The sequence below is a fragment of the Zootoca vivipara genome, chromosome 2, assembly GCF_963506605.1.
Source record: "Zootoca vivipara chromosome 2, rZooViv1.1, whole genome shotgun sequence".
In the NCBI taxonomy this organism is placed as follows: domain Eukaryota; kingdom Metazoa; phylum Chordata; class Lepidosauria; order Squamata; family Lacertidae; genus Zootoca; species Zootoca vivipara.
Window position 1 is genome coordinate 58,802,892 of NC_083277.1, and position 24,932 is coordinate 58,827,823.

Below are 24,932 nucleotides of genomic sequence, written 5' to 3' on the forward strand. Positions count from 1 at the left end.
AATAGCTTTCCACTAAACAGGAAACAGCCTAAAGGGACGCGGGTGGCGCTGTGGTCTGAACCACAGAGCCTAGGGCTTGCCGATCAGAAGGTCGGCGGTTTGATGGGGTGAACTCCCATTGCTCGGTCCCAGCTCCTGCCCAACCTAGCAGTTCAAAAGCCCGTCCAAGTAGAAGTAGATAAATAGGTACCGCTCTGGCAGGAAGGTAAATGGCGTTTCTGTGTGCTGCTCTAGTTTGCCAGAAGCAGCTTAGTCATGCTGGCCACATAACCCAGAAGCTGTCTGCAGACAAACGGCAGCTCTCTTGGCCTATAGAGCGAGATGAGCGCCGGAGGTACCTTTACCTTTATCTTAAACAGGAAACGAGACTCCAGCTAAGGCAGGCAAAACAATTCCATACTCTTTTGTCCCTGCTGCTTCCCATACCCACCTCCCTACACTGACTTTTGTGCACCTATCCCCTCTGTACATGCTTATCCTTGCACAACTCCTGTGACAATACTTATCTACTTAACATTTTCTAATTGGAAAAAAACCCAGCCTTTAACCAAAAAGACTTCAAGAGGAGCTTGCAAAAATCAGTAATTAGGCAATCCCAGCCCTTCAGCTTATCATCTAAATGTTATGACGCACCAGGAAAAAGGGACATAAGGGATCAAGCACCCAAGCTCAGAAATCTTAAAGCCACAGACCTGTTAAGGACCAGCTGGGATGGAGTGGGGAGGCCGCCGGCTGGGGCGCCCCGGGGGAGCCGGCGCCCTGCGTTTGAAATATGATTGGCCGGGGGAGGGGGCAGAAGGTGATCTCGCCTAGGGCGCAAAAAAACCTAGCACCGGCCCTTGTTGTGCAACCTTAAAACTGCCTTTGGATATTGAATGCTGAAATGTGTCTTGCTGGGCATGTAGCTAGGAATTGCTAAGATGCTTCCGCAATTTCAGTGGGTGGGGGTTCAGGTGGAGAGGCTAGCTACCACGTGGGATGGAGGCCCTGGCGTTTGGTTTCTGTTCCTTCCTCTAGAGATACGGGTAGGCTATCCATCAAGCCTCCCTGGTTTGTGCTGCTATTGAATGCCAAGCATGATCTTTCAGGACTGGATCACCAATAATCTGGTTTGCATTACCGAGACTTGGACAAGTGAACTGGGTGGGCTTGACCATACCCAGCTGTGCCCATCCGATTTCCTGATGTGGCATTATTGGGGGGGGGGGGATGTCCTAAGAGAAGTGTTGCTATTGTCCACAAAAGGGCCATCTTATTTTCCAGAAAACCTATTATACCTTGGGACAGGCTTAGGAGATCTGCACCTGATCCTGGACTAGAGAGAGCACCCCCTTGAACACAGAGGGCTTACTTTTTAATGTCTGGTGTCTCACTGCATTTTTATATTATTCCAGAAGCCGCCCAGAGTGGCTGGCAAAATTAGCAAAAAATATATTAAAATGATATAAATGCTGGAAATGTAATGAAATTAAAGGGGATTATTTTCACTGCTGGTGGAGTTGTAAAAAGGTTAAAAAGTTTTGGACCGAAGTTTATGAAAATTTAAAAAAAATATTGAAATGGACATTTGAAAAGAAGCCGGAGATATTATTATTAAGACTAATCCCCGAGAATACACCAATAGATAGAAGAAACATATTCTTATATGCATGTGCAGTGGCCAGACTGTTGCTTGCTCAAAACTGGAAAGGAGATAAATTACTGACCATTCAAGATTGGTATATTAAATTAGTGGAGTTTATGAATTTAGCTAGATTAACATCGATAGTTAGAAAAGTCCCTAAACAAAAATGGAAAAAAGAATGGAAGTATGTGGAGGATTATCTTCGTAATGAAGGAATAAATTCTAGATGGGTGATTTGCTTTAAGCTCACACAAGTTTATTGGATTTAATAAATATATAATAAGAAAATGAAATAAAGAATAAAAAGTTAAGTTTGTAAGGGAGAAGCATAGTAGAGTTTATGTGTAAATAGGGAACTGATATGGAAATGCTGGGAAGTTTATTGTATTTTTTTTTCTTACCTTGTTTGTCTTTTTTGTATTTCTTGTTCTTTTTAGATTTTTTCTTTTTCATTTTCCCCCCCTTCTGTTTGTACTACCGTATAAGTTGGTTTAATTTGTATAATTGATTTAATTTTGTATAATTTGGATTTCTGGTTGTATTTGTGTTATGTTGATTTGTGTTGATTTATGTTGAGTTATACTGATTTTATGTTCAATATTAAATAAAGATATTAAAAACAACAACAGAGTGGCTGGGACAACCCAGTCAGATAGGCAGAGTAATAAATTATCATTTGTTGTTAGTTCATAGTAGGCAATTATAGTATTTCACCAGTCCTAAATTCCTAGGTGCTTATTATTATTTATTAGATTTATATTACGGAGGGCGGTTCATAAGGTAAAAATACAAGGTAAAAAAATAAATAAAAGCAGCAAAACAATAACGCCCCTACAAATACATTTTAAAAAGCTGTGGAATATCATTTCTTATTAGATTTATATAGTTGGGGTTATGAATCCTCGATTCATACTTGGAAGCCCCTGGACACAACGGGGCTTACTCCAGAGCAGCTAGAATCAGGCAGCGGGATCACCCTGAGGGAATCTTCTCTCTCCACCGGATTTCCATTCTGCCTTTCGCGACGAGCGAGGCCACCTGCGGCCGCGCTGGCTGGGCTCCGTTCCCGCGCGGAGCGCCTGGGATGGCCCCGCGGGCGAGGAAAGGGACCTGCAAGCTCCGCGGCGCCCGGGAGAGGGCGAGCCAGCCGCGTCCTGCCTCCACCCGCCAACCGAGCGAGCGCGCCGGCCGCGACAGCAGCAGCAGTGGCGGCGACTTTTTGTTTCGGCGGGGCGGGCGCATGCGCTCTCCGGCGGCAAGGGCTATAGGAGGGGGACGGACGGGCTGCTCTCGGAACTGGCTGCAGGCGCAGAGCGCAGCACCGCGGAGGGCCCCATGGCCGCCTGCTAATGGGGTAGCGGCGCTCGCCGGAAGGCGGACCACGACCACGACGATGCTGCTGCCTGTGGAGGCCGATCGGGTGCCGCTGAGCCGTCGCAGGCCGGGCATGGAGCCTTGGCAGCTGCTGTAGGAGCCGCCAGGAGGAGGAGGAGGAGGAGGAGGAGCGGGCGAACACGCCAGCGGAACAATCCGAAGCCCCCCGGCTGGGGCGGAGGCGGATCGCACAGCCCAGGTGATGGAGAAGCGCCCGAGGCACTTGCATTCCCCACCCCCGCCCAGCATGCCCACTCCCCAGCCTTCCTAACGGCCCTTTCTCCGGGGCCTCGGGGCCCTTCCCGGATCCCCTTCCGTTCCCCGATCTCCTCCTTGATCCGTCCCCCCAGGATCCTTTCCAAACCCTCGCCCACGTTGGCAACAACGCCTCTCTTCTCCAGATCTGACCGTCTTTTTACCCCCCCCCCCGGTCGCCTCCCGTTTCCTGAGGATATTCCCTCCCAACAAGGGCCTCCTCCATCCCCTCCCACATTATTATGGCCCTTTCCCACCCAAACTCCTGGCTTGGCTGCTTAAAAGGCCGGGAGGTTGTGACGAGGATGGGAGGGGGGTCGTCCCTGCCTGGTTTCTCTTAAAGGTCTTACAAACACCCCCTCCCCATTTGCCAAATTCATCGCCAGATTCATGGGAGAGTTGCACAGTGCCTTTGAGTTACTGCAGTCTCTCTCTCTCTCTCTCTCTCTCTCTCTCTCTCTCTCTCTCTCTCTCCTTTTCAATAGCAATGCTGGGAAGCCCCCCCCCCCGCCCTGCCCCCTTTTTCCTTGCTGCGCGCAGGTCTGGAGGCTGCTTTTGCTGCCGCTTAGGTCTGGCAGCGAGCTTTGGAGGGGTTACTAGAGTTCAGACGCAGCTGAGCTCGCAGGAGGGGAGGGTACGGGGGGGGGTTTCCGCAGCAAGTTGTAAATTAATGGAAAGTGCTGAATCGGAATCAAAAGCGAGGTGCGGGGGAGTGAAAGGGCCAGGGGGGTTAGGGAGAACTCGCTTTCCAGTGAGTGAGTTGGCTCCTTGCGGTGGGATCCTAACCTCACCCAGGGTGATGACCTGGGTGCTGAGGTTTGGCAATGGCACTTGCGGCTCCCTGTTCCCTAAACGCTTTCGGTCTGTTCACCTTACTGGTCTTGCCGCCGAGTTAGCCCCGGGCACCTAGATCCGGAACTGATTACTAGGAAATAAAGGCCTGTCGAGATCATGCCCCAGGTATGTTGGATTGGAGTATGGACGATAGCTATTTGTTTATGGTCAGTCGTTGCGAGCGGTTTTTGTTTTTTACAGCGAGGCATGCTTTACTGCAAAACCGTCCCATTTTGTGTGTGAAACTCGGTATTAAAAAGAGAGAGGGAGGGAGGAAGGAAGGAAGGAAGGTGGGGAGTCTGAAGAGGTCCAGTTATAAAGCAAATGCTTATGTAAGAATTATTTCCCTTTTCTCAGTCTGGTGAGCAGGGCAGTCTGCCTGCACCTCTCCCTCCGAACCTGATTCTTTTAGGCTTGCAATATGTGTGTGTATGTGTTGGCTTTAAAAATAATAATAATCTTTCTCTTTGGAGCTGCAGTTTGCCTTGACAGATGGGTAGCTATTGGAAATCTGCCTCCCTGTCAGGTATTACTTTGTCCTCTGGCAAGTACAGGAAAGGAGTGTGTGTGCTAGGGAGACAGGTTGGGCTGGAGAAAAATGTGACTTTAAAGATAATTTAACAGGCTCCACTCCTGCGCATTATATATTTTTAAAAAACCCAGCACCTTAGTATGCTAACCTTTTGGTTATGATCACATGCAGATTTTGCTCTCGTTAATGTAGACTTCTGGAAAGAATTTCATTTATAAGCTATGTGATTCTTCTGGCTGTGATCAGCTTCAATTTTTGTTAAGAGATATGTTTAAAGCTCACTGTTTTGTGTAGAAGAGGCAAAGAGATTAATTTTCCATACGTTATTGTAAATTAACACAGTTAACATGCTGGCATTGTACTGCAGATCTGATGTAAATAATAAACCTCTTGGTTTTACTTATTGTGGAGTATAAAATTGCAATTCTCTGTACATGATTTTGGGGAGAATTCCACAAAATTCAGTGGGCCTTTGTCCAGTTTAGGATTGAGCTGCAGATTAAATTAAAAACATCGTTGTTAAGTAAAGCTGTAAATCAAAATTGGCTTGCTTGAGTGAGTAGGCATTCTGACAGGCTTCTAGTTATACTGTTAGGAATATATTTGCATAAAAGTGATATGGAAATAGGGTTGCCAACACTTTCATGAACAAAGCTCCTGTATTTCTAACAGTGGCATAGCTTGTAAAAAATAATATTCAGAAACTATCTGTGGAATACAGGAAAAGTAATCTACTGCATTTCTGTTTGTCTTAAAGCTGTTAAATGCACAGGAGCCTTGCTGGATAAAATGTTGGCAACTCAACAGGGAATAGGCAACTCAGTGTGATTTTTAACATCACTGCATGAAATAATGTCTTCCATTATGAAATAAAAACCAGGTTTTCTTCCAGCAGAAATGTGAACATCTTTCAGCATAACTTTTTGTCTGCTTCACAGTACTGTATACACTTACAAAGTGAAGAAACTGATGTCAGAAGTGAACTGAAATCAGCCAAGTATACCAGAGAGGGATTTCCCCTGTCCCCTTTTGAAAGTGATGCAAATAGCTCGTTTCAGTTCCCCCCTAATATCTCATGCCCCGGGGCGGGAATTAAGAACTGCAGATAAATCAATATGTTGCAGAACTGACATGTGCTGCAAAAAGGTGTGTTACTTTATAGTCTGCTGTAAGTAAACACAGCACAAAATCCATTGAATTATTGTCTTTTGCCCTTTTTAGCTTGTCTATTGGTACTTCAAACTACGTACCGTATTAGAAGCCCAACTGATGGGCTTCTCTTTTCAACCAGTACTCTGCATGATACCATCACACAATGTTTGATTCCAAATACCTGACTGCAGTGATTTATTTATTTATTTTTAAAGCTGTGGAACTAAATATAACTTTAATGTGTACTTGTCTTGGGTAGTAAAAGTGTTTGACGATGGTGTCCTTCAGCGTGTGCTGTGTTTACAGTTGCCGAAATTCCATGAGATTTTCTCCATACATTCATCTATGTATGAATACATATACTGTACCCTTATATTGGAGATTCCCAACTGGATGCCCACCAGGTGTTTGGGACTATAACTCACTTCAGCCCCAGACAGCATTGCATACTTACTGAGGCTGATGGGAGTTGTAGTTCAAAACATGTAGAAGGCACCCGGCTGAGAAAAGCTGCTTTAGATACCCGGAAGCACAGCATAGATTTGTATCTTTGAGTTGGCTCAGTATTGTTTCATCCGGATATCTGGTACATTTTACTGCTTTTGTGAACCTGCTGTACTTACTCTACATAGGTATGTTACATAGGTATCTTGGAGCACACACCCCTCTTCTCTTACCCACAGGGGTAGTTGTTGAATAAAGACTTTTAGAAGACATCTGAAGGCAGCCCTGTATAGAGAGGTTTTTAATGTTTGATGTTTTACGGTGGTTTTTATAAATTCCTGGAAGCTGCCCAGAGTGCCTGGGGCAACCCGGTCAGATGGGTGGCATATTATTGTTGTTGTTGTGCCTGGTTTTTTGCACAGTTATTAAAAAATAGGACAGCCCCTGCCTAAAGGTGCACTGTCTAATAAGACAGGATACAAAAGGGGGTGGGGAGAATGGCAAGGTAAAAAGAAAACCAACTGCCTCTGATTGATTGATTGACTGACTGACTGATTTAATTTCTATGCCACCCTTCATCTGAAAGTCACAGAGCAGTTTACAAAACACACACACAAAAATACACAGCATAGTAACAAACGAAAACAATACCCCCACAAATGCTTTAGAAATATTGTATCACTAATTTGATTTATCCTGTGCTTGCTTGTGCCAGAGAGCCCACTAAAGTTAAGTGTGGGCCAACTCTTTTGAGAAGGCGCATTTGCGAGACATCTGCAAGGAAGGACAGATCTAAATGTCTGTGGATGCAGACCTGAGTGTCGCCTTTCTCATATGGAACTTTCACTCCTTTTAAGGCATGGAGATACACACTGACATCTTCCAAATACCACATGAGAAGCGGCCCCAAGAGCTCCTTTCATGGAGCTGCCTTCCTTTGACTGGAAGGAAGGTGTCAGAGTATAGTCCTGCGGAGACGTGTCATTTTTTCACTCACTTGGCAAGGCATGGTCAAAGCAGGAGCTGCAGGAGCTTTCAGATTGTTAAAGTGCCTTCTCTAGATTGCCGGCCACTTCAAGGTTGCTTTTCATCATTTATTGAACATAAGATGAGCCTGCTGAATCAGGCCAATGGCCCATCTCATCCAGAAGGTGATGGCGGTCCAGCTTCAGACATGCTTGCAGAAACTGGTTACTCAGGCTTCAGGCCTGGTCACGGCACAGAAACTGTCGGTCACACTGGTTGATGACATTTGTTGGGGGGAGAGATTGAAGGAGACCCTGCTTGTTCTCTTCAATCTCTTGACAGCTTTTGATACTGTTAACCATGGTATCCTTCTGGATCGTCTCAGGGAGATGAGGGTTGAGGGCACTGTGTTTCCGTGGTTCCGCTCATACCTCCAGGGCCATTTCCAGAAAGTAGTTGTGGGAAGCTGCTGTTCAGCACCCTGGGAGCTGTCCTATGGCATCCTCTATGGTTCCACCTTGTTCCTCATGCAATTTCACAACTATATCAGGGATGTCCAACCTGTAGATCCCCAGCTGATCCTGGTAGATCACAGGATTCTTATCATGTACAAAAAGTTATGGGGGGAAAGCTCAACAACTCTGGGCAATCCACGCATGGTACCAATCTGTTTTGCAGAAATCAAAGGATTATCCATAAACAAATGCTCAGGGTAAGCCCAGGTGTAGGGGTAATTATAGAAAAGCAAATTATGATACCTTTAGCTCTTCTCTAAGATACCATAACTGACTAGAAAACATCCAGAAAGGGTTTAGCAATCTTTAGTGCAACCTGGCGTGTTGGGATAATAAAAAGGCAGATTAGGATTTTATTTGTATGCTTCCGCAAATTGATGCAATATGTTTGCAAGAGACTTGGTTGCACAGACTTAACCCACCACCCCCTTTTACAGGGTTATAACTCTCTTAGTGAGCCAGCTAAATTAAGAAATTTTAAAAGAGCCAAGGAAGTGGGGACTTGATTACATTGATTTGGCAGAGGAAGTTTTGATAGCAGATTTTGGGGTTAAAATGATTAACTTTTGTCCGTACAAATCAAAACTGAATTAAGAATCTTTCTTTCCTGTATCAATGTAAGCAGAAGAGCTTATTTATTGCATTTATATCCCTCCTTTTTCTCCAAGGAGTACATGGTTCACCCCCTCCTCAGTTAATCCCTACAACAAACCTGTGAGGTACGTTCAGAGGCTGGCCAAGGTCACCCAGTGAGCTTCATGACTGAGTGGGGATTTGAACCCTGATCCCTCAGGCCCTAGTCTGACACTCTAGGCTCACACCACACTGTTTTCTTAGAGTACTTCTGCTACGGAACAACTATATACCGTACTTTTCCGAGCTTTTTTGACCCAAAAATGAGGTTCAAAATTTAGGCTTGTTGTATACACGGGTAGTGCTGGGGGGGCGGGGGACGTGCAAATGGTTTTTTTGCGTGAGCCTGAGATTGTAAGTGGCAATTGGCCGCTTGATTGTTGTGGGGGGAATCCCGAAAATTGCTCACCCGCCAGAACACAGCACACAACTGCTCACATCGCAGCTGCCTGATCGCTGCCATTAACCCTCCTGCTTGCCGCTGTGGCAGCCAGTAGACAGCTGCCCTTGTCGCAACAAGTGGGAGCATGATTGGTGGCCACTGGTAGTGGCCGCGGAGCTGATACGTGGTTTCTGCGATGTGAGCGGCAAGCAGGAGGGCTAATGGCGGCGATCAGGCAGCTGCAACACGAGCAGTTGTGTGCTGCGTTCCGGCGGGTGAGCGATTTTCAGGATTCCCCCCCCCCCCAACAATCAAGCGGCCAATGCCAAAAATCGCTCACCCGCCAGAACAAAGTGCGAGTCTGAGTTTTTAAGCGGCAATTGTATATAATATAATAATAATAATAATAATTTATTTATACCCTGCCCATCTGGCTGGGTTTCCCCAGCCACTCTGGGCGGCTTCCAACCGAATATTAAAAACAATACCGCATCAAACATTAAAAACTTCCCTAAACAGGGCTGCCGCCTTCAGTTGTCTTTTAAAAGTAAAATAGTTATTTATTGCCTTGACATCTGCTGGGAGGAGGGCGTTCCACAGGGCAGGTGCCACTACCGAGACGCGAGCGGTTTGTGTGCTGCGTTCTGGCCGGTGAACGATTTTTGGCATTCCCCAGAAAGCAAAGTGTCATTTAGAGAAGGATCTGAACTATTTTCCTTGAAGCTTGAATTTGTTTTATTTGATGCTTTAATGTGTTGTAAACCACTTTGAGAATTTTCCTTTAAATATACAGTAAAGTGGGAAAGAATTGAAATTAATAATAATAATAAATTCCATGCGGCGCTGCTGGACGCCGACCCTGCAGGCCGCTTCCTCGATCCGGTGCTCAGTGCGGCACTGATCGGTGCTGATCCGGCAGGCTGCCGGCAGGCCACAGTCTAAAAGGCAGTAGGATAGAAGAACCATTCCACAATTTCTTTTCATGAAAACAGTTCAGAGCCACTCAGAAATCTCAAAAACGAGCAGCGCTGATACTCTTAAGACCCGGCAGGCTGCCTCCTCGATCCGGCGCGGCGCTGCTGGGCTTATTTTCGGGGTATGTCTTATATTTTACAAAGTTTTAAAATCCTGGCCTGGCTTATTTTATGACTACGGCTTAAAAAGGGGGAAACACGGTATCTGAGTTTCTAACACTGGGGCCAAACACCCTCTGGATAGAAAATGAGTATTATTTTCCTGATTTATAAGAAAGGCGATAGGTTTGTGGCTCATTCCTATCGGCCAATTAGCTTGTTAAGACATCGTTTCTCAACCGCTGTTCCGCGGCACACTAGTGTGCCGCGAGACGCTGGCTGGTGTGCCGCGACGTGCGGCGATGAGAAGGGCGATTTGCATTGTCACGTGCCTGGCGGCCGCCTATACACGACACTAACCCACCGGACGGCTTGTGAAACCTTATTACAGGAGATAGCAACCAACACAGCAATTGGCAAGTGTTTCTTACAGTCATAATTATAGTCAATATAGGGCGGCACAGAGTTAATTTTTTTAACTTTTTTAATGGTGGTGTGCCTCATGATTTTTTTCACGGAACAAGTGTGCCGTGGCCCAAAAAAGGTTGAGAAACACTGTGTTAAGACATCTCCTCAAAGCTATATGCATGGTATCTCCTTCAAAAATGATCAGACTGGTTGTAAAGTAAAAACCTTAAGGATAATAATAATAATAATAATAATAATAATAATAATAATAATAATAATAATAATTTATTATTTATACCCCGCCCATCTGGCCGGGTTCCCCCAGCCACTCTGGGCAGCTTCCAACAAAACAGAAATTCTAAAATACAGAAATCCATCAAACATTAAAATACAGAGATCCATCAAACATTAAAAGCTTCCCTAAACAGGGCTGCCTTGAGATGCCTTCTAAAGGTCTGGTAGTTGTTCTCTTTGACCTCTAGTGGGAGGGCATTCCACAGGGTGGGAGCCACTACCGAAAAGGCCCTCTGCCTGGTTCCCTGTAACTTGGCTTCTCGTAGTGAGGGAACCGCCAAAAGGCCCTCGGAGCTGGACCTCAGTGTCCGGGCAGAACGATGAGTCGGTAGAGTGTGGGACTCTTAATCTCACGGTCATGGGGTACACCCTGGCAGGCATGGTTTGGTTTCCTTTGAGTGACAATAATAGCTTCATAACACACAGAGTGGCCCACTACGCACTGGCTTGCAAAAAAAGGAAAAAAGTGTTAGATAAAATCACTATAAATTGTTGCGGTGATTCAGAGGTTATACATTTGAAATCAAATTGGATTTGAATTTATTGGTGTCTCCAATAACCTCTCTCTTACATCATGGATGTTGGCTCATATTCTCGAGGTATGATCTGTTTTGTTTCATTGCCACTGTTGGCCTTTGGTTGGAACAATAAACTTGCGTTGAAAATTGAGCCATCTTTATTCATGGTGGTGCCATGCTGTTTTTATTACGATTGTCTGCATGCTTTTAATCCATTTGCCACAAAGCTGAGAAGAGCACCCTTCTGCAAATAGAACTTTGGCTGCTGTAGCTAAGAACTTAATTTATATTAACTCGGGCGGTGGAATCCTTTTGGAGATTGTGTTTTCCGCAGCTTCACACACAAAATAGTCGATGTATTTCAAAATGCATAGCTTGCTTGCCATGCCTTTCTTCTGTGTGAACCCTTAACAATCCTACTTTGATATCATTTGGAAATTGCTCAGCTATTGCGATGAACTAGGGGGGGGGGGGGTTTCCAGTGGAAATTCTGACAAGCCTTTCACTACAGTGTTGGTGCACACAATACTTACTTTCCACTTGAGGTTTAGCAGTAGGATTATTTTCCAGGGTGCGCTGCATACAGAATGAAGCGTTCCTATTATTGATACCATTTTGTATAAACCCCACAATAGTCAAACTGCTTTTTTGCTTTCCCGCGGCCAGGAGGAGTCCTTGTCTTTGTGAGTGTGCAGGCAACAGGTTCAGTTTGTGGCATCTCCAGTTAAAAGGGCCAGATATGAAGTTGTGGGGAAGACCTTTGCCAAAGACCCAGGAGCAGCTGATGGGGAGGGGCACTGCCATACACCTGGCCTCCCAAAAGTGGCATCGCTGTTGCTCACCAAGGGGGGAGAGGCAGTGGGGAGGTTGGTACCCTGGCAGGAGTGCCAGGTGGGCACTGCCAGTCTGCCTGCTGGCCTGCTAAGTGGCAAATCACTCAGAGAGCCAGCAGTAGATCCTGATCGACCTTCTGCCCACTCCAGTCCTGCCCCACACCACACATCTTAATATAAACCATTGTTGTGTTCATCTCTATCTAGGGTTACCTCTCTGGTCCATTAGAACATACCGTATTTTTCCCTGTATTTTGGGGGATTCAAATTTAAGAAATTTGCACTATACACTATCCATGACTACCCCCACTTTTTAGCATAATCTTTAAAGAAAAAAACATAGTCTTATACACAGAAAAATACGGTAGTTATTTAACTATGGCCAAACATTGCCCAATACACCATCACAACCTGAGGATGAACTAGTCCTCTGCTACTTAGCATAATTGATCGCCTTTTAAAAACTTGCTTTTTTTAAAAAAAAAAAAAACAACCCAGCTACAGTCACCTTATTTTAGTTTTACTTTTTTTTATTTGAGAAAAACAAATGGTAACCGTAGTCTGATCCCTATATATTTCATGATGAAGAGAAGAACTTAGCAGTGAATTTTTTTTTAAAAAAACTTTGCCTATTCTTGCTGAAAACTACAATAATTACTATTTTAAGAATAAAGATTATTTTCATTTCACAGTGTTATGTGTTCCCATAAGCATTTCAATTAGCATAATATCAAGCCTGTAAAGCACAAACTCTTTTTTTAAAAACAAAAAAAGTAAAGAGACTTTAATCTAGTTACAGGTAGGTAGCCGTGTTGGTCTGACGTAGTCAAAACAAAATAAAAAAAATCCTTCCAGCAGCACCTTAAAGACCAACTAAGTTTTTATTTTGTTATGAGCTTTCGTGTGCATGCAAACTTCTTCAGAGACTTTAATCTCTCTCTCTCTCTCTCTCTCTCTCTCTCTCTCTCTCTCTCTCTCTCTCTCTCTCTCTCTCTCTCTCTCTCTCTCTTTGTCTTGCCTTCCAAGTTCTTGGCTGTTCTTTGACAATGTTTGGCTGGCATCTTCTCCCTGGTGGGGGAGAGGCAAAAGGGCTGTTTCTCACAAGACCGCAATTAGGAAGAACAGGAATCGCAAGGCATTTGCTCCCCTTGTTCCCTTTGCGTAATCATAAACTCCAAAGACCTTGCCAGTTTCATCCATAGCTGCTAAGGTTTCCCTTTTCTCGCGAGGAAGCCTATTCAGCATAAGGGAAAATCCCTTAAAATAAGGGATAACTTGGCAGCTATGGTTTCATCAGATCCTCCTCCTGCACTTTGAGGGCAATGAGCAGCTTTAACTTCCTCATGTTTTGTAAATCAGAAGTTTTTTACTTTATTGGTTAAAGTGAATGGTTGTGGCTTTTCTAATACTATCTCTATTAATATGGCCTGTAAGTGGGGGGAAATTATTGAACAACTATAACGGGGGGATACTGTACATTACCATTGTTTTCTGTATATGACAACTTTTTAAGTATAAAATAATGTTAAAAATTGGGGATCATCTTATACATGGATAGTGCAGGGGGGGGGGACACGAGCGATTGGTTGCAGCCATGAGCAGGAGATGGTCAGCTGCGAATGGTTGGGTGATTGGTGGCTGTGGCAATCCCTGTTGTTGATTGGCTGCCGCTGTGGCAGTTGGGTGGGCAATTGGCGGCTGCTGAGCGATTTTTGGCAATCTAGGCAACCCCCTCCCAAAAATGCTCAACAACTCTGGGCAATCTCCCCCCATTTTCTTAATTTGGAGTCCCTAAAAATGGGGGTCGTCTTAAACACGGGGTCATGTTATACACGGAAAGATATGGTAATTTTCCAAGAGTTGGTGTTGCAGGTTGGAACAGAACCTTGACCTGGAATCAACAAGAAATGGCTTTGCCAGTGTGTAAGAGAGAAGTTCTATCAGGGTAGGCTTAATTTTTTAAAAAATAAAAATATGTTTAAAACATAGTAGTAATACAGTGGTACCTCGGTTTGCGACCGCAATCCGTTCCATGGAGCCGGTCGCTCCCTGAATCGGTCGCTCGCCGAAGGCATGCTTCTACGCATGCGCGAAGCGCCAATAGAGCGCTTCTGCGTGTGCTCTGTGTAGAGCGCTTCTGCGCATCCGAGTGCCGCGGAACCGGGATGTAAACACTTCCGGGTCCGCGGTGGTCGGAAACCGAAGCGGTCGCAAACAGAGGCGGCCGAGGTTTGACTGTGCTACATTGGTAGTAAGGGTTTCTCAATATTATTTCTTAAGGGAAGAATAACTGCTCGTTACTTTCTGTGTTAGCATTCCAGATTGGCAGCTGTATTAAATGATAAAACAAAGTACAATATGTTCAGGGCTTTTTTTCAGCTGGAACTCAGTTCTGGCAGTTCATTACAAGAGAACAAGGGAGGCAGGCTTTCCTTGTGGGTTCCAGCACCTCTTATTCTAGAAACATGGCACTGAATGTGTTTCATATTAACCCTTCTTCCTTCTGAGTTTTAGAGGGCGCACATTACCAAGATATTATTGAAGGAGGACGTTTACATGATGTGCCAGGCTGCTCAACTAAACCGGAGAGGAGAATACTTGAAAGCACTTGTCTTGAGAGCAAGCAGGGTGTGCTCTCGCTTGTTTGCTATATGCAGCTATATAGCGCGGGCAGCTCCGTACAATAGACTGTTGTTCATAACTGAAGGGACGTGATATCTTAATCATCTTATCAATTCTTCTTCTCTGACCACTGGCACAACAGTGTATCTAGCTGTGGATTAATGTTTTGGTGGCTGTGACTACCGTTCTAATGGTATTCTGAGGCCGAAGCAGATCTATGAAACTCTTTTGGAAAGCCTTTCCTGAACCTAGATATTAACAAGCCTCATAAAACTGAAGTGGACGCGGGTTGAAATGTTGGCAAGATGAGCTGTGCTTTCTTGCACAATCCATTTAAAGGAGCTGCATGCTTTACACACAGCCGCACGTCGCACACAGTTCCGAGATACTGTAGTAGTGTTGCTGTTTTGTTGTGTTAAATTGCTGCCTTTCATCTTTCTCTCCAATCTTCTATGATTCTCCTGCCTGCTACATAAGTGTGTTCATAGCAATCACCACCTTTTCCTTACCCACCTTTCGTAGGTGAGCAGCCGCCTCTGAGTTGTACAGGTAGCCTGCCCTGTGAGTATTTTATGCAAACTGCTTAGAGGTTTTTGTCTTATCAAGCAGCCTATCAATCTTGTCAAATGCTGTGATTCTGGCAATATTAACTCACATTGCAGTTTTTATGGATGATTTCCAGTCATGCCTGGTTTATATGGATTTCTCTCTTGCAAGAAGGTTTCCTTCTGAGCTATTGGTTTTTATTACAAGACTATTGCAGATTTCATTAGTCCTCAGTTGTACTAAATTCCTGGTCCTGCTTATTTATACCGATTTTCAGCCTTGAAAATCAACTCACACACATCGTTAGAGATCCTGTTTTTATGGCACTATCATATTATTTTCTGCTTGATTCCTGGACACCTGTGACACCTTTATAAGCTAATCAGGTTGTCAAAACGTAATCCTTATCTGTTAGATGTGCTAGAACTCTTTCATCCCTTACTAAAATGTATCCAGGGTTAGAGTTGTTTTGTGGTGAAGGCAACAATCTGCAGGCTTGATCTTAGAAATGTGAAAAGTCATTTTAATGGATTCTGGATTACAGGCTTAATAAATGGGTGTTATTAGACAGTAGGCTATCTTCTTTCTCCACACCCATCTCTTCTATTCTTTCATTTGAACCATATTTTCAGTTGGATTATTTTTATGACTGAAATGGTAACTTTGGGCTGGTGCAATAAGGCCTGACTATTACCATTCCACCTGCCTGTTGCTCATCCATGCCGTGCATAGATTTTGTTCTTCCCTTTTGTAAGTATTCAATCCCAATGGGTGGTTTAGCTTTCATTTGTTGTATTCATGCACATAATTTCCAAACTGTCCACTCACCCACACCCAAATGGAACTTGCATTTTAAAACAGTGCTTTGAAAACAGGGGATTGCAAGAGAGTAAGTGGGACTTAGAACTGTGCCAACAGTGTCCTTTGCTAACAGAATCCACGCCACAATCCAAAAGGGTCTGTAGCAGGGGTAGGTGGAAAGAAGGGACCATGAACTACCAGTGAATCGCCTCCCACCTACTGGTTCCTCAGATTCATAAACAATACTGAGCTAGTTGGATCTTGGCCTGATCCACTGTCACTTCCTTTGTGTGTGATTAGGATCACATATTTATTTTACAATAATTTCCATACCTCATCACATTTCCAAAGGAATCTTTAAGCAGTTTAACACAGACCAGTTAAGCCCTTAGATCAGGGGTATCAAACATAGTGTCTTGTAGATGCTGTTGGACAAGAATGCCCGTCAGTCTCAACCAGCAAGGCAAATGTTCAGGGATGATAGGAGTTCAATGACATCTGAAGGAAAACATGTTGACTATCCCTGCCTTAGATGTTCAGTGATCCCGAGGATGCACTTTTTATTATTATTATTATTATTATTTTTATTGAGCATCAATCTTTATACAATTCAACATAAACAATAAACAAATAATCTGTAAACCAATGAACATAAAGAATAATCCGTAATATCCATAAATAATAATAATAACGATAAAAGCAAACAAAAAAACCAAAATTTCACCAAATACCAATCACCCCCAACACCTACCCCCCTCCCCCACAAGCTTCCCTCCTTTATTTACCCGACTTCTATTTTCACTTCGGCTTCAATTTTATAGATATAATCCATCGCTTACATATATTCTCTGCATGCATTCTGTCTTTCCTGTATTCCTCTATCACTCTTATCTTATATCTCCACTCTTTATTTTTATATCCCTTCATATCTTTTTATTCTAAGCATGTGAGCATGCCCTCTTTTAAAAAGTATTTTTTTATATATTCATCATAACTTTCCCATTCGCTTCTTAATTTTTGTTTCGGTTGATTTCTCAAGGCTGCTGTCAGCTTGGCCATTAATAAATACTCACTAAGCTTGTTTATCCACTCTTATTTTGTTGGTATTTTGGATGTCTTCCAATAAGTAGCTATTAGAACCCTGGCTGCTGTGCACGCATACGAGAACACTGTCTTATTCTTTTGGGGGATCTCTTCACTTAATAAACCTAATAGGTAGATCTCTGGTTTTTTCTTTATCAGTTTTTTCATCATTTTCTTTAATTCTTCATGAATCATTAACCAAAACTTTTTTATTTCTTGACACGTCCACCACATATGTATAAATGTGCCAGGCTCCCCATTACATCTCCAGCATAAATTATTTTTTAATTTATATACTTTGGCCATCTTTACAGGTGTTAAATACCACCTAAAATACATTTTGATAAAATTTTCTTTTATATTATAAGAAGCCGTAAATCTTATATCCTGCTTCCATAATTTCTCCCATTGGTCAATTTGTATTGTCTGACCGAGATCCTGGGACCATTTAATCATAGATTCTGTCGTCTCTTCTTGAAATAAGTCCCATCCCAGTAGTAGATTATATGTTCTGGATAGCAGATTGCTTTTATTTTGAATGATTTCTCTTTCAAATAGTGAATCTTCTTTTGCAAAACCTATCTTTTTGTCTGCCCTAAATATATTGACCAACTGTATATACTGCCAATTACTGATACCATAACATTTTAATTCTTCATATGACTTTAATTTATACCCCTCATTGTGCTCTTCTATTAATTGTTTATATACAGTTTCTTTTGGGGGATCTCTTCACTTAATAAACCTAATAGGTAGATCTCGAGGATGCACTTTTGATTTGTATATTTTGATTTGTATATGGGAACACTAGTTTTTAATTATCTTATGTGTAGATCACTTTGTGACACTGCTTTAGAACGCAGTTAATAAATTAATTGCAATATTAATAGTTTTTTAGTACATCATCTATGGCTTAAATAAACTTCCCCCTGGCTTAGCATCTTGATATTGTGACGTCTCTTGATATTACATTGTTTTGAAAACTCTCGTTGCCACCTTTCTCCTTGTTTAATTGGTTGCTGCTTTGTCTCCCCTTTGGTTAATTGGTACATGTAGCTGCCTATGTCTGTGGTTTATGTAGGAAAAAAATCTGTACAGTCAGCCTACTGCTATGCAAAATATGCGCTGAAAAAGACTTAACTTCAATTATAGGTTTGTAGGTGTTGGGTTAACCGACATCTCAATTGAAAGCCTTCACCAGAGTGAGCAGTAATTCAGTGTCCTTCTCATGCAACAGAGCCTATCTGTTGACAGTAAGTGACTGTGAGCGCTGAAAGCTACATTGACAGAAGGGCATTTTATGCCGTTCTCCCAGTTCATACTGTCATCGCTTGGGTGACTACACAGCACCTCTGGTCAGTCCAACAAATATCAGATGCATTACTTGCATTTTTAAAAGTTCAAATAGAATATAGCACAGGTCAAAGTTTTGAGGCTTTATGCCCAGACTGAGTTCAGTTATTAAAAGGGTGTTGTTTAGTCCTATAACAGCTGAGCTCAAATTGACTCAATGAGCAGACATCGCTGCAGCAGCTTTCCATGTGTTCAGCCTACTGCTAGTGTTCAGTATCGCTAAGAGTTGTAGCCATAGTTGTTGTTTTTTAAACCATGGCTTAAATGTCGGTTAACCCAACGCCTACAAACCAGTAGCTGGTTGCGTGTCAGTCTACATGACAATAGTGTGTGATAGCTACATACAGCACTGGGATGTGGCCCCCTGGGGTGTGTATGTTGGCCAATGTTGAATGTGGCCCTTAAGGCAAAAAATGTCAGCAACCCACGGCTTAGTGTGATGTGTGAATGCTGCTTAACTATATATAAACTATAAAAGGTAAAGGGACCCCTGACCATTAGGTCCAGTCGTGACTGACTCTGGGGTTGCGCGCTCATCTCGCATTATTGGCCGAGGGAGCTGGCGTATAGCTTCCAGGTCATGTGGCCAGCGTGACAAAGCCGCTTCTGGCAAACCAGAGCAGCACATGGAAACGCCGTTTACCTTCCCGCTGTAGCGGTTCCTATTTATCTACTTGCATTTTGACATGCTTTCGAACTGCTAGGTTGGCAGGAGCTGGGACCAAGCAACGGGAGCTCACCCCGTCACAGGGATTCGAACCTCCGACCTTGTGGTCAGCAAGCCCTAGGCTCAGTGGTTTAACCACAGCGCCACCTATATATATAGCTTAACTATACAGTACTTTGTTTATTCCCATCAAACCACAATCTGAAGCCATGATAAGTTGGTGTATGGGCCAATGGCATGCCACTTTGTGCAAATTGAGCACCTTTCCCTAATCATGGTTTGTTCAGCCAACCACCACAGATGCTCAAAAAGCTATAAAGGCATGAGGCATTTAGGAAACAAAACAAGCTTTGCAGAAACAAGCCATGGTTTATTAGATCACCTATGGGGACAAGCCATGTTTAACTTGGTTTTTGATAAACAAACCATGGTTTACTATTACGTGCAACCAGATCAGGGTGTGTTTATCATACATATCGCCGTCCAACATAGCCTTGGGTGGTGTGAAAAAGGAAGGCTTTAATGTTGGTTAAAATAGGGGAAGTTTGACAAGGAGCAAGCCCCGTTTTTAAAAGGGGCCTAGAAGACTTCACCTATTTTAGTCAGGTCTTTTGTCCGAGCCTACTCCAACAAATCATACAAAAATTACTAAAATGTGAAACTGTGTATAAAATATCCTGCTTTGACCACCCTTTTAACATGCTTTAAAGACTTTCTTTGGAGCAACTGAAATGATAAAAAAGAGTCCAGACTTAAAGGGTAGCTGGTTTATTTTGAATCTGAAGTTAAGCTTTCCCCAAATCTAGAATAAATGTGGGTGAGTACAAAATGGTGAAAACGTTGCAGCTTAATGGATTGTGGTGAAATTGGGGGTGCTTTTTCTGATTTGTAGCCCACCTTTGTGAAAAATGTTTACCATCAAACTTCCATCTACTTAGTCAGCGTGAACAGTACTGAGCCACGTAAGCCAGCGGTCTCACTCTGTATAAGACAGCTTCATAAATTCTAATGCTGTGGATACTTCGGTGTGCTTAACTTGCTGTCTTTTGCTCTTTCCAGTCTGCTACCCATCCATTGATAAGGAACAGAATGGCTGCCAAGGAGAAGTTGGAAGCAATGTTAAATGTGGGCTTGCGGGTCCCAAGCATCATGCTTTTGGATGTCTTGTACAGATGGGATGTCAGTTCCTTCTTCCAGCAGATCCAAAGAAGTAGCCTCAACAACAACCCCCTCTTCCAGTACAAGTACTTGGCTCTCAATATGCATTACGTGGGTAAGTATGCATTGGCTGGCCAGAGCATTTATTCCCTGCTAGTGCTGCATTCTGCCTGAAGCAAAACCTCTCTCCGTGTATTCAAAGCATCTGATGATAGTCAGTGTCTTAACAGAGAGGTTTGAGTTGCTAAGAGGCGTTTAAAATCATTACTTTGTCTGGCTCTTGAATTACCCGAGGGAAGGCATTCCAGAGGGTGGGTGCTGGCACCAGAAGAAGGCCCGCTTCCATATTGTCAGCAAGTGAAAAATCAGTAGGGTGCCCTCAGAAGGTATTAAATATTGGCTCGGTCTGTATTGGCACTCTGGTCCCAAGTTGTATAGGTCCCAAGTTGTGTCAGCAACACAACCTTGTACTTAGGTCAGTAGCCAGTGCAGATCTTTCCACACCAATATAATATGTGTTAAGCTGGATGGTCCTGGGAGCTGCATTTTGCACTGGCTGCACCTTCTGGACCAGGTGCAAGAGCACTGTCATGGCTGCCCCCCAGTTCCCAGGGTTTCCTGGGAAGAAGGAATGATCGTCAAATCACTCTAAAAATTACATTTCTGTGAGGGAAATAGGAGGTCTCCTGACAACTCTTAGCACCCTTAGGAAACTACTGTTCCCAGGGTTCCTTGGGGGAAGATAGGACAGTTAAAGTAGTATAATAGTGTCGTAAACGTACAATACAGATGCTGCCCATATCTCCACATATGCAATTAATATTCCATAAGTGACTGACTGGGTCACCCCTCGGGGAAAGCCTTCTTGAGTAAAAATGTCCTCAGTAGGCTCCAAAACATTGTGACATTAGGTGCCTCATTTAAGCGGATAATTGATTCCAGAGGGCTGGGGCCATAACACTTAAAGCTTGGTTTCTAGTGTAAGCTACGTGCACCTCTGGGGCGTGTGATACTCTCGTGCCCCATCTGAGGAGTGCAGTTGCCGGGCAAGGCGGTCCCATAGGATAGTTTGTTTGACAACTGATGGAGCCATGTGTGCATTTTGTAAACTCTGGCACACTTCATACCTGTGTGTCAGAAATACACTAGCCCTACTCAGGCACTTCCCCTGACTGGCAGGGTTCTAAATCATGCAGAGGATCCTGAACACGGAGAACCCTTCACTGTGTGGAAAGTGATGATAGGGACACAGAAGAGGGCTTGGAACCATTGAGCTTTTTGCCCCCCACCCCACCAATGATTGTAATTGTGTGAGAGAGAATGTAAATTATTTTTGCTTTGTTCACCATCTAGCTTGATGGAAGAGCTGAACAACTTATACTTGATCTGTTGTTGTTTGTTGTTATTGTTTTTAAAATAATTATGTTTTAATTGACTGAGCTCTTTTGAAGGTACAGTGGACCCTCTGGTTATGAATTTAATTCATTTTGGGGGGTCTGTGCACACCCCGAAAAATCCATAACCAGAGGTGCCGCTTCTGCAATCACGTGTGGCGCACAGACCACTTCTTCGCATGCGCGAGCGGCGAAACCCAAAAGAATATGCTTCTGGGTTTGCCGCTTTCACAACCTGAAGATTATGTATCCAGAGCGGTTTGGAACTCAAGGGTCCACTGTATCTTGTAATCCTACTGTACTATCAAGTCAGAGTCATTGCCTTACTTCCCAACACATCAAAGGGGAAAATACTTTCATTTATGCTAGTATCATGCCCATTATTAGTATAAAACAAGCAGAGATTCAGATATTTCAGACCATGTTGGCTGCACTGCTCACCCCTGGAGGATATTAAGCAGCAAGAAAGGACACTTCATAAGTTCGAGAAATGGTACCTTTGACTTGGGAAGGATTTCACTGAAAAGCTCCATGCTTTCCACACAGGAAAAGAAGGGTGACATAGATTGAGGCCCATTGCATGTTCTCTGGATCCCTGCCCTTCATGGATTAATAAAAGCTGCCACAACATGTTTGAAGACTTGGCTTTCAGAAGTGGTTAATATGTCACTGAGAGGGGTGGGTTGCTGCTATTTGATTTTAGTATAAATGATTTCATCGGTTGGATGGTCATTTATATTGATGTTTGTACACTGTCATAAGTGGTCTAGATTTTTAAATAATAACCTTTGCCATATGATGTCTTTTATATATGTACTCTCTCCCTCCCCCATTTCATTCATATGCTTAAGATGTAGAAGAGTGGCATACAAATAATGTTATAAATAAAATTATGTAGGTATAATAAAATAGCTTGTAGTGCAGATGCTAAGCCGCCGAGACCACATAACACCGGTCTTGAAAGACCTGCATTGGCTCCGAGTACGTTTCCGAGCACAATTCAAAGTGTTGGTGCTCACCTTTAGATCCCTAAACGGCCTCGGTCCAGTATACCGGAAGGAGCGTCTCCACCTCCATCGCTCTGCCCGGACACTGAGGTCCAGTGCCGAGGGCCTTCTGGCAGTTCCCTCGCTGCAAGAAGCCAAGTTACAGGGAACCAGGAAGAGGGCCTTCTCGGTAGTGGCGCCCGCCCTGTGGAACGCCCTCCCACCAGATGTCAAAGAGAAAAACAACTACCAGACTTTTAGAGGACATCTGAAGGCAGCCCTGTTTAGGGAAGCTTTTAATCTTTAAGAAATTAGTGTATTTTAATATTTCTGTTGGAAGCCACCCAGAGTGGCTGGGGAAACCCAGCCAGATGGGCGGGGTATAAATTATTATTATTATTATTATTATTATTATTATTATTATTATTAGCTAGATAGGAAAAATAAGTAAATTCCTTTAATTCACTGATAAATCCTACCTTTCTTCAGTAGAGCTCAGGACTGTGTACATAGCATTTCTGAGCAATTGCCCATCCAGGTGCTGACGAGACCCAGACCTGCTTTTAGCTCCAGCAATGGTGTTTTCAGATAATGGACCTATCGTAGATCTCTGTAAAGAAATAGAGGCACTTGCCTTTTGAGCTGCCATACACAGTTTATCCCTCTGGCATTTTCTAAGGCTGATATGTGGGAGCTCTCTGATTCTTCAGCCTAATGCAACCACTGGCTATTCCTAGTAGGAATGCCAAAGTCAGTGTGACACAACCAGATGTAATGGTCAGATAAATTGTTATGCTTTATGGACTTGGGAGAAAGCTACAGAGATCTAGAAAGAGATCTAGAAAGAGTTCAAAATGCCTTAGCCATATTTGTGAGAATGGGGTTCATTATAGAGTGGTGCTTCTGAGCTGCATATTGGGTTATCTGGGTGAACCACGTTGGGGCTTTCCAGAGGATTGTTGGCATACAGTTCTTCCATTGTGCCTGGCAATCCTTCCTTGTGAAACCTGTCTCAGAAAATAAAGGAAGTGCAGCTATTGCGAGTTGTGCATGCTGCCCTCTTAAGAATACATGTGATAAAAGTGTTGCTTTGTTTGCTCTAGTAGTAGTTCCGTTTTAATCCTATGATTGCAGGTGGGGTGATAATGATCTGCGTACATGTCTGCTGCCTGCAGCATACTGATTTTCAACACAGATTACAGACTGCAACCTGTCTTTTTGACTTGCGGAAGCTGGGCGTACGGCTTGCAGAGCTGTGGAGAAAATATACTTAAGAGAAACAGCCCCAACCCCACTCCACACCAAAATGGATAGTTCTACCATAGTTGACATCTGACTGTTTATATCTAAGTTAATTGTAAGAGAGTACAGTTGTAAGCTAGGGACGCAGGTGGCGCTGTGGGTTAAACCACAGAGTCTAGAGCTTGCCGATCAGAAGGTTGGCAGTTCGAATCCCTGCGACGGGGTGAGCTCCCGTTGCTCGGTCCCAGCTCCTGCCAACCTAGCAGTTCGAAAGCATGTCAAAGTGCAAGTAGATAAATAGGTACCGCTACAGCGGGAAGGTAAACGGCGTTTCCGTGTGCTGCTCTGGTTCGCCTTCGCCAGAAGCGGCTTTGTCATGCTGGCCACATGACCTGGAAGCTGTACGCCGGCTCCCTCGGCCAATAATGCGAGATGAGCGCCGCAACCCCAGAGTCAGTCACGACTGGACCTAATGGTCAGGGGTCTCTTTACCTTTAACTTTACAGTTGTAAGCTATTGGAGGAGCAGGCAGGAATTACAGGCCGAGTTCATTTTGCATTGCTTAAGAGTGTTAGGACTTGGGAGCCCTGAGTTCAACTTCCCAATCTCTTGTGAAACCTGATGGGTGATTTTGAGGTACACTCACTTTTTTCAGCCTCAACCTCATGAAGTTGTGAGAACAAAATTGGGGGACAGGGGAAGACCCATTTATACCACCCCGAGTGGCTCAGAGGAAAGAATCTGAATGGGAAGAGAGACTACAGTGAAGCAACATTTTTTTTAAAAAAAAAAATGCAAGGACAAAATGAGGTTTGCATTACAAACCTGCAAGTGGTTTTTAAAAGGTTACTATAAACAAAGTACTATCAAAATAATTGTTTCCAGTGTTGGCAACGTATGTACACAATTATTATTATTATTGCTGACTGAAGCTGTCTGGTGGTATCATATATATGTTGAATCTCTTTTTGTTGTTGACTGTTCAGAGACAGACAGATGCACCTGACATCATATGACCTCAAGTGACTGGGAGGTGGGTGTGGATTGCTCAACATGGCCTTGCAGGCCAAATCTAGAGGCCTGGCAGGGCTAATTAGGCCATGGGCTAGTTTCCCCACTGTTGCTTTAGGTCCTGAGGCACCCAGGCCATGTAAGGCTTTCTGGGTCACAGCCAGCACTTTGAATTGGCCTTAGAAATGAAACAGATGCCAGTGGAGGAGCAAAGTGGTTCACTTCTTAACTC

At 43.7% G+C, this 24,932-nt stretch overlaps 1 protein-coding gene across 2 annotated transcripts in view; it reads left to right on the plus strand.

The window, feature by feature from the left end:
- The first annotated feature begins 2,879 nt into the window (after positions 1-2,879).
- The window catches only part of RNF145 (ring finger protein 145), a 59,299-nt gene continuing 37,246 nt past the window's right edge, over positions 2,880-24,932 (plus strand). Inside the window, exons 1-2 of one of the 2 annotated variants that reach the window (XM_035105774.2) lie at positions 2,880-3,197; positions 19,969-20,182. In XM_035105774.2, coding sequence (XP_034961665.1) covers positions 19,999-20,182 — 184 coding nt within the window. In that variant the 5' untranslated portion in view covers positions 2,880-3,197; positions 19,969-19,998. Of the gene's footprint in view, positions 3,198-3,822; positions 4,214-19,968; positions 20,183-24,932 lie in introns of those variants that run through there. The other variant, XM_035105773.2, reaches the window with a different exon arrangement.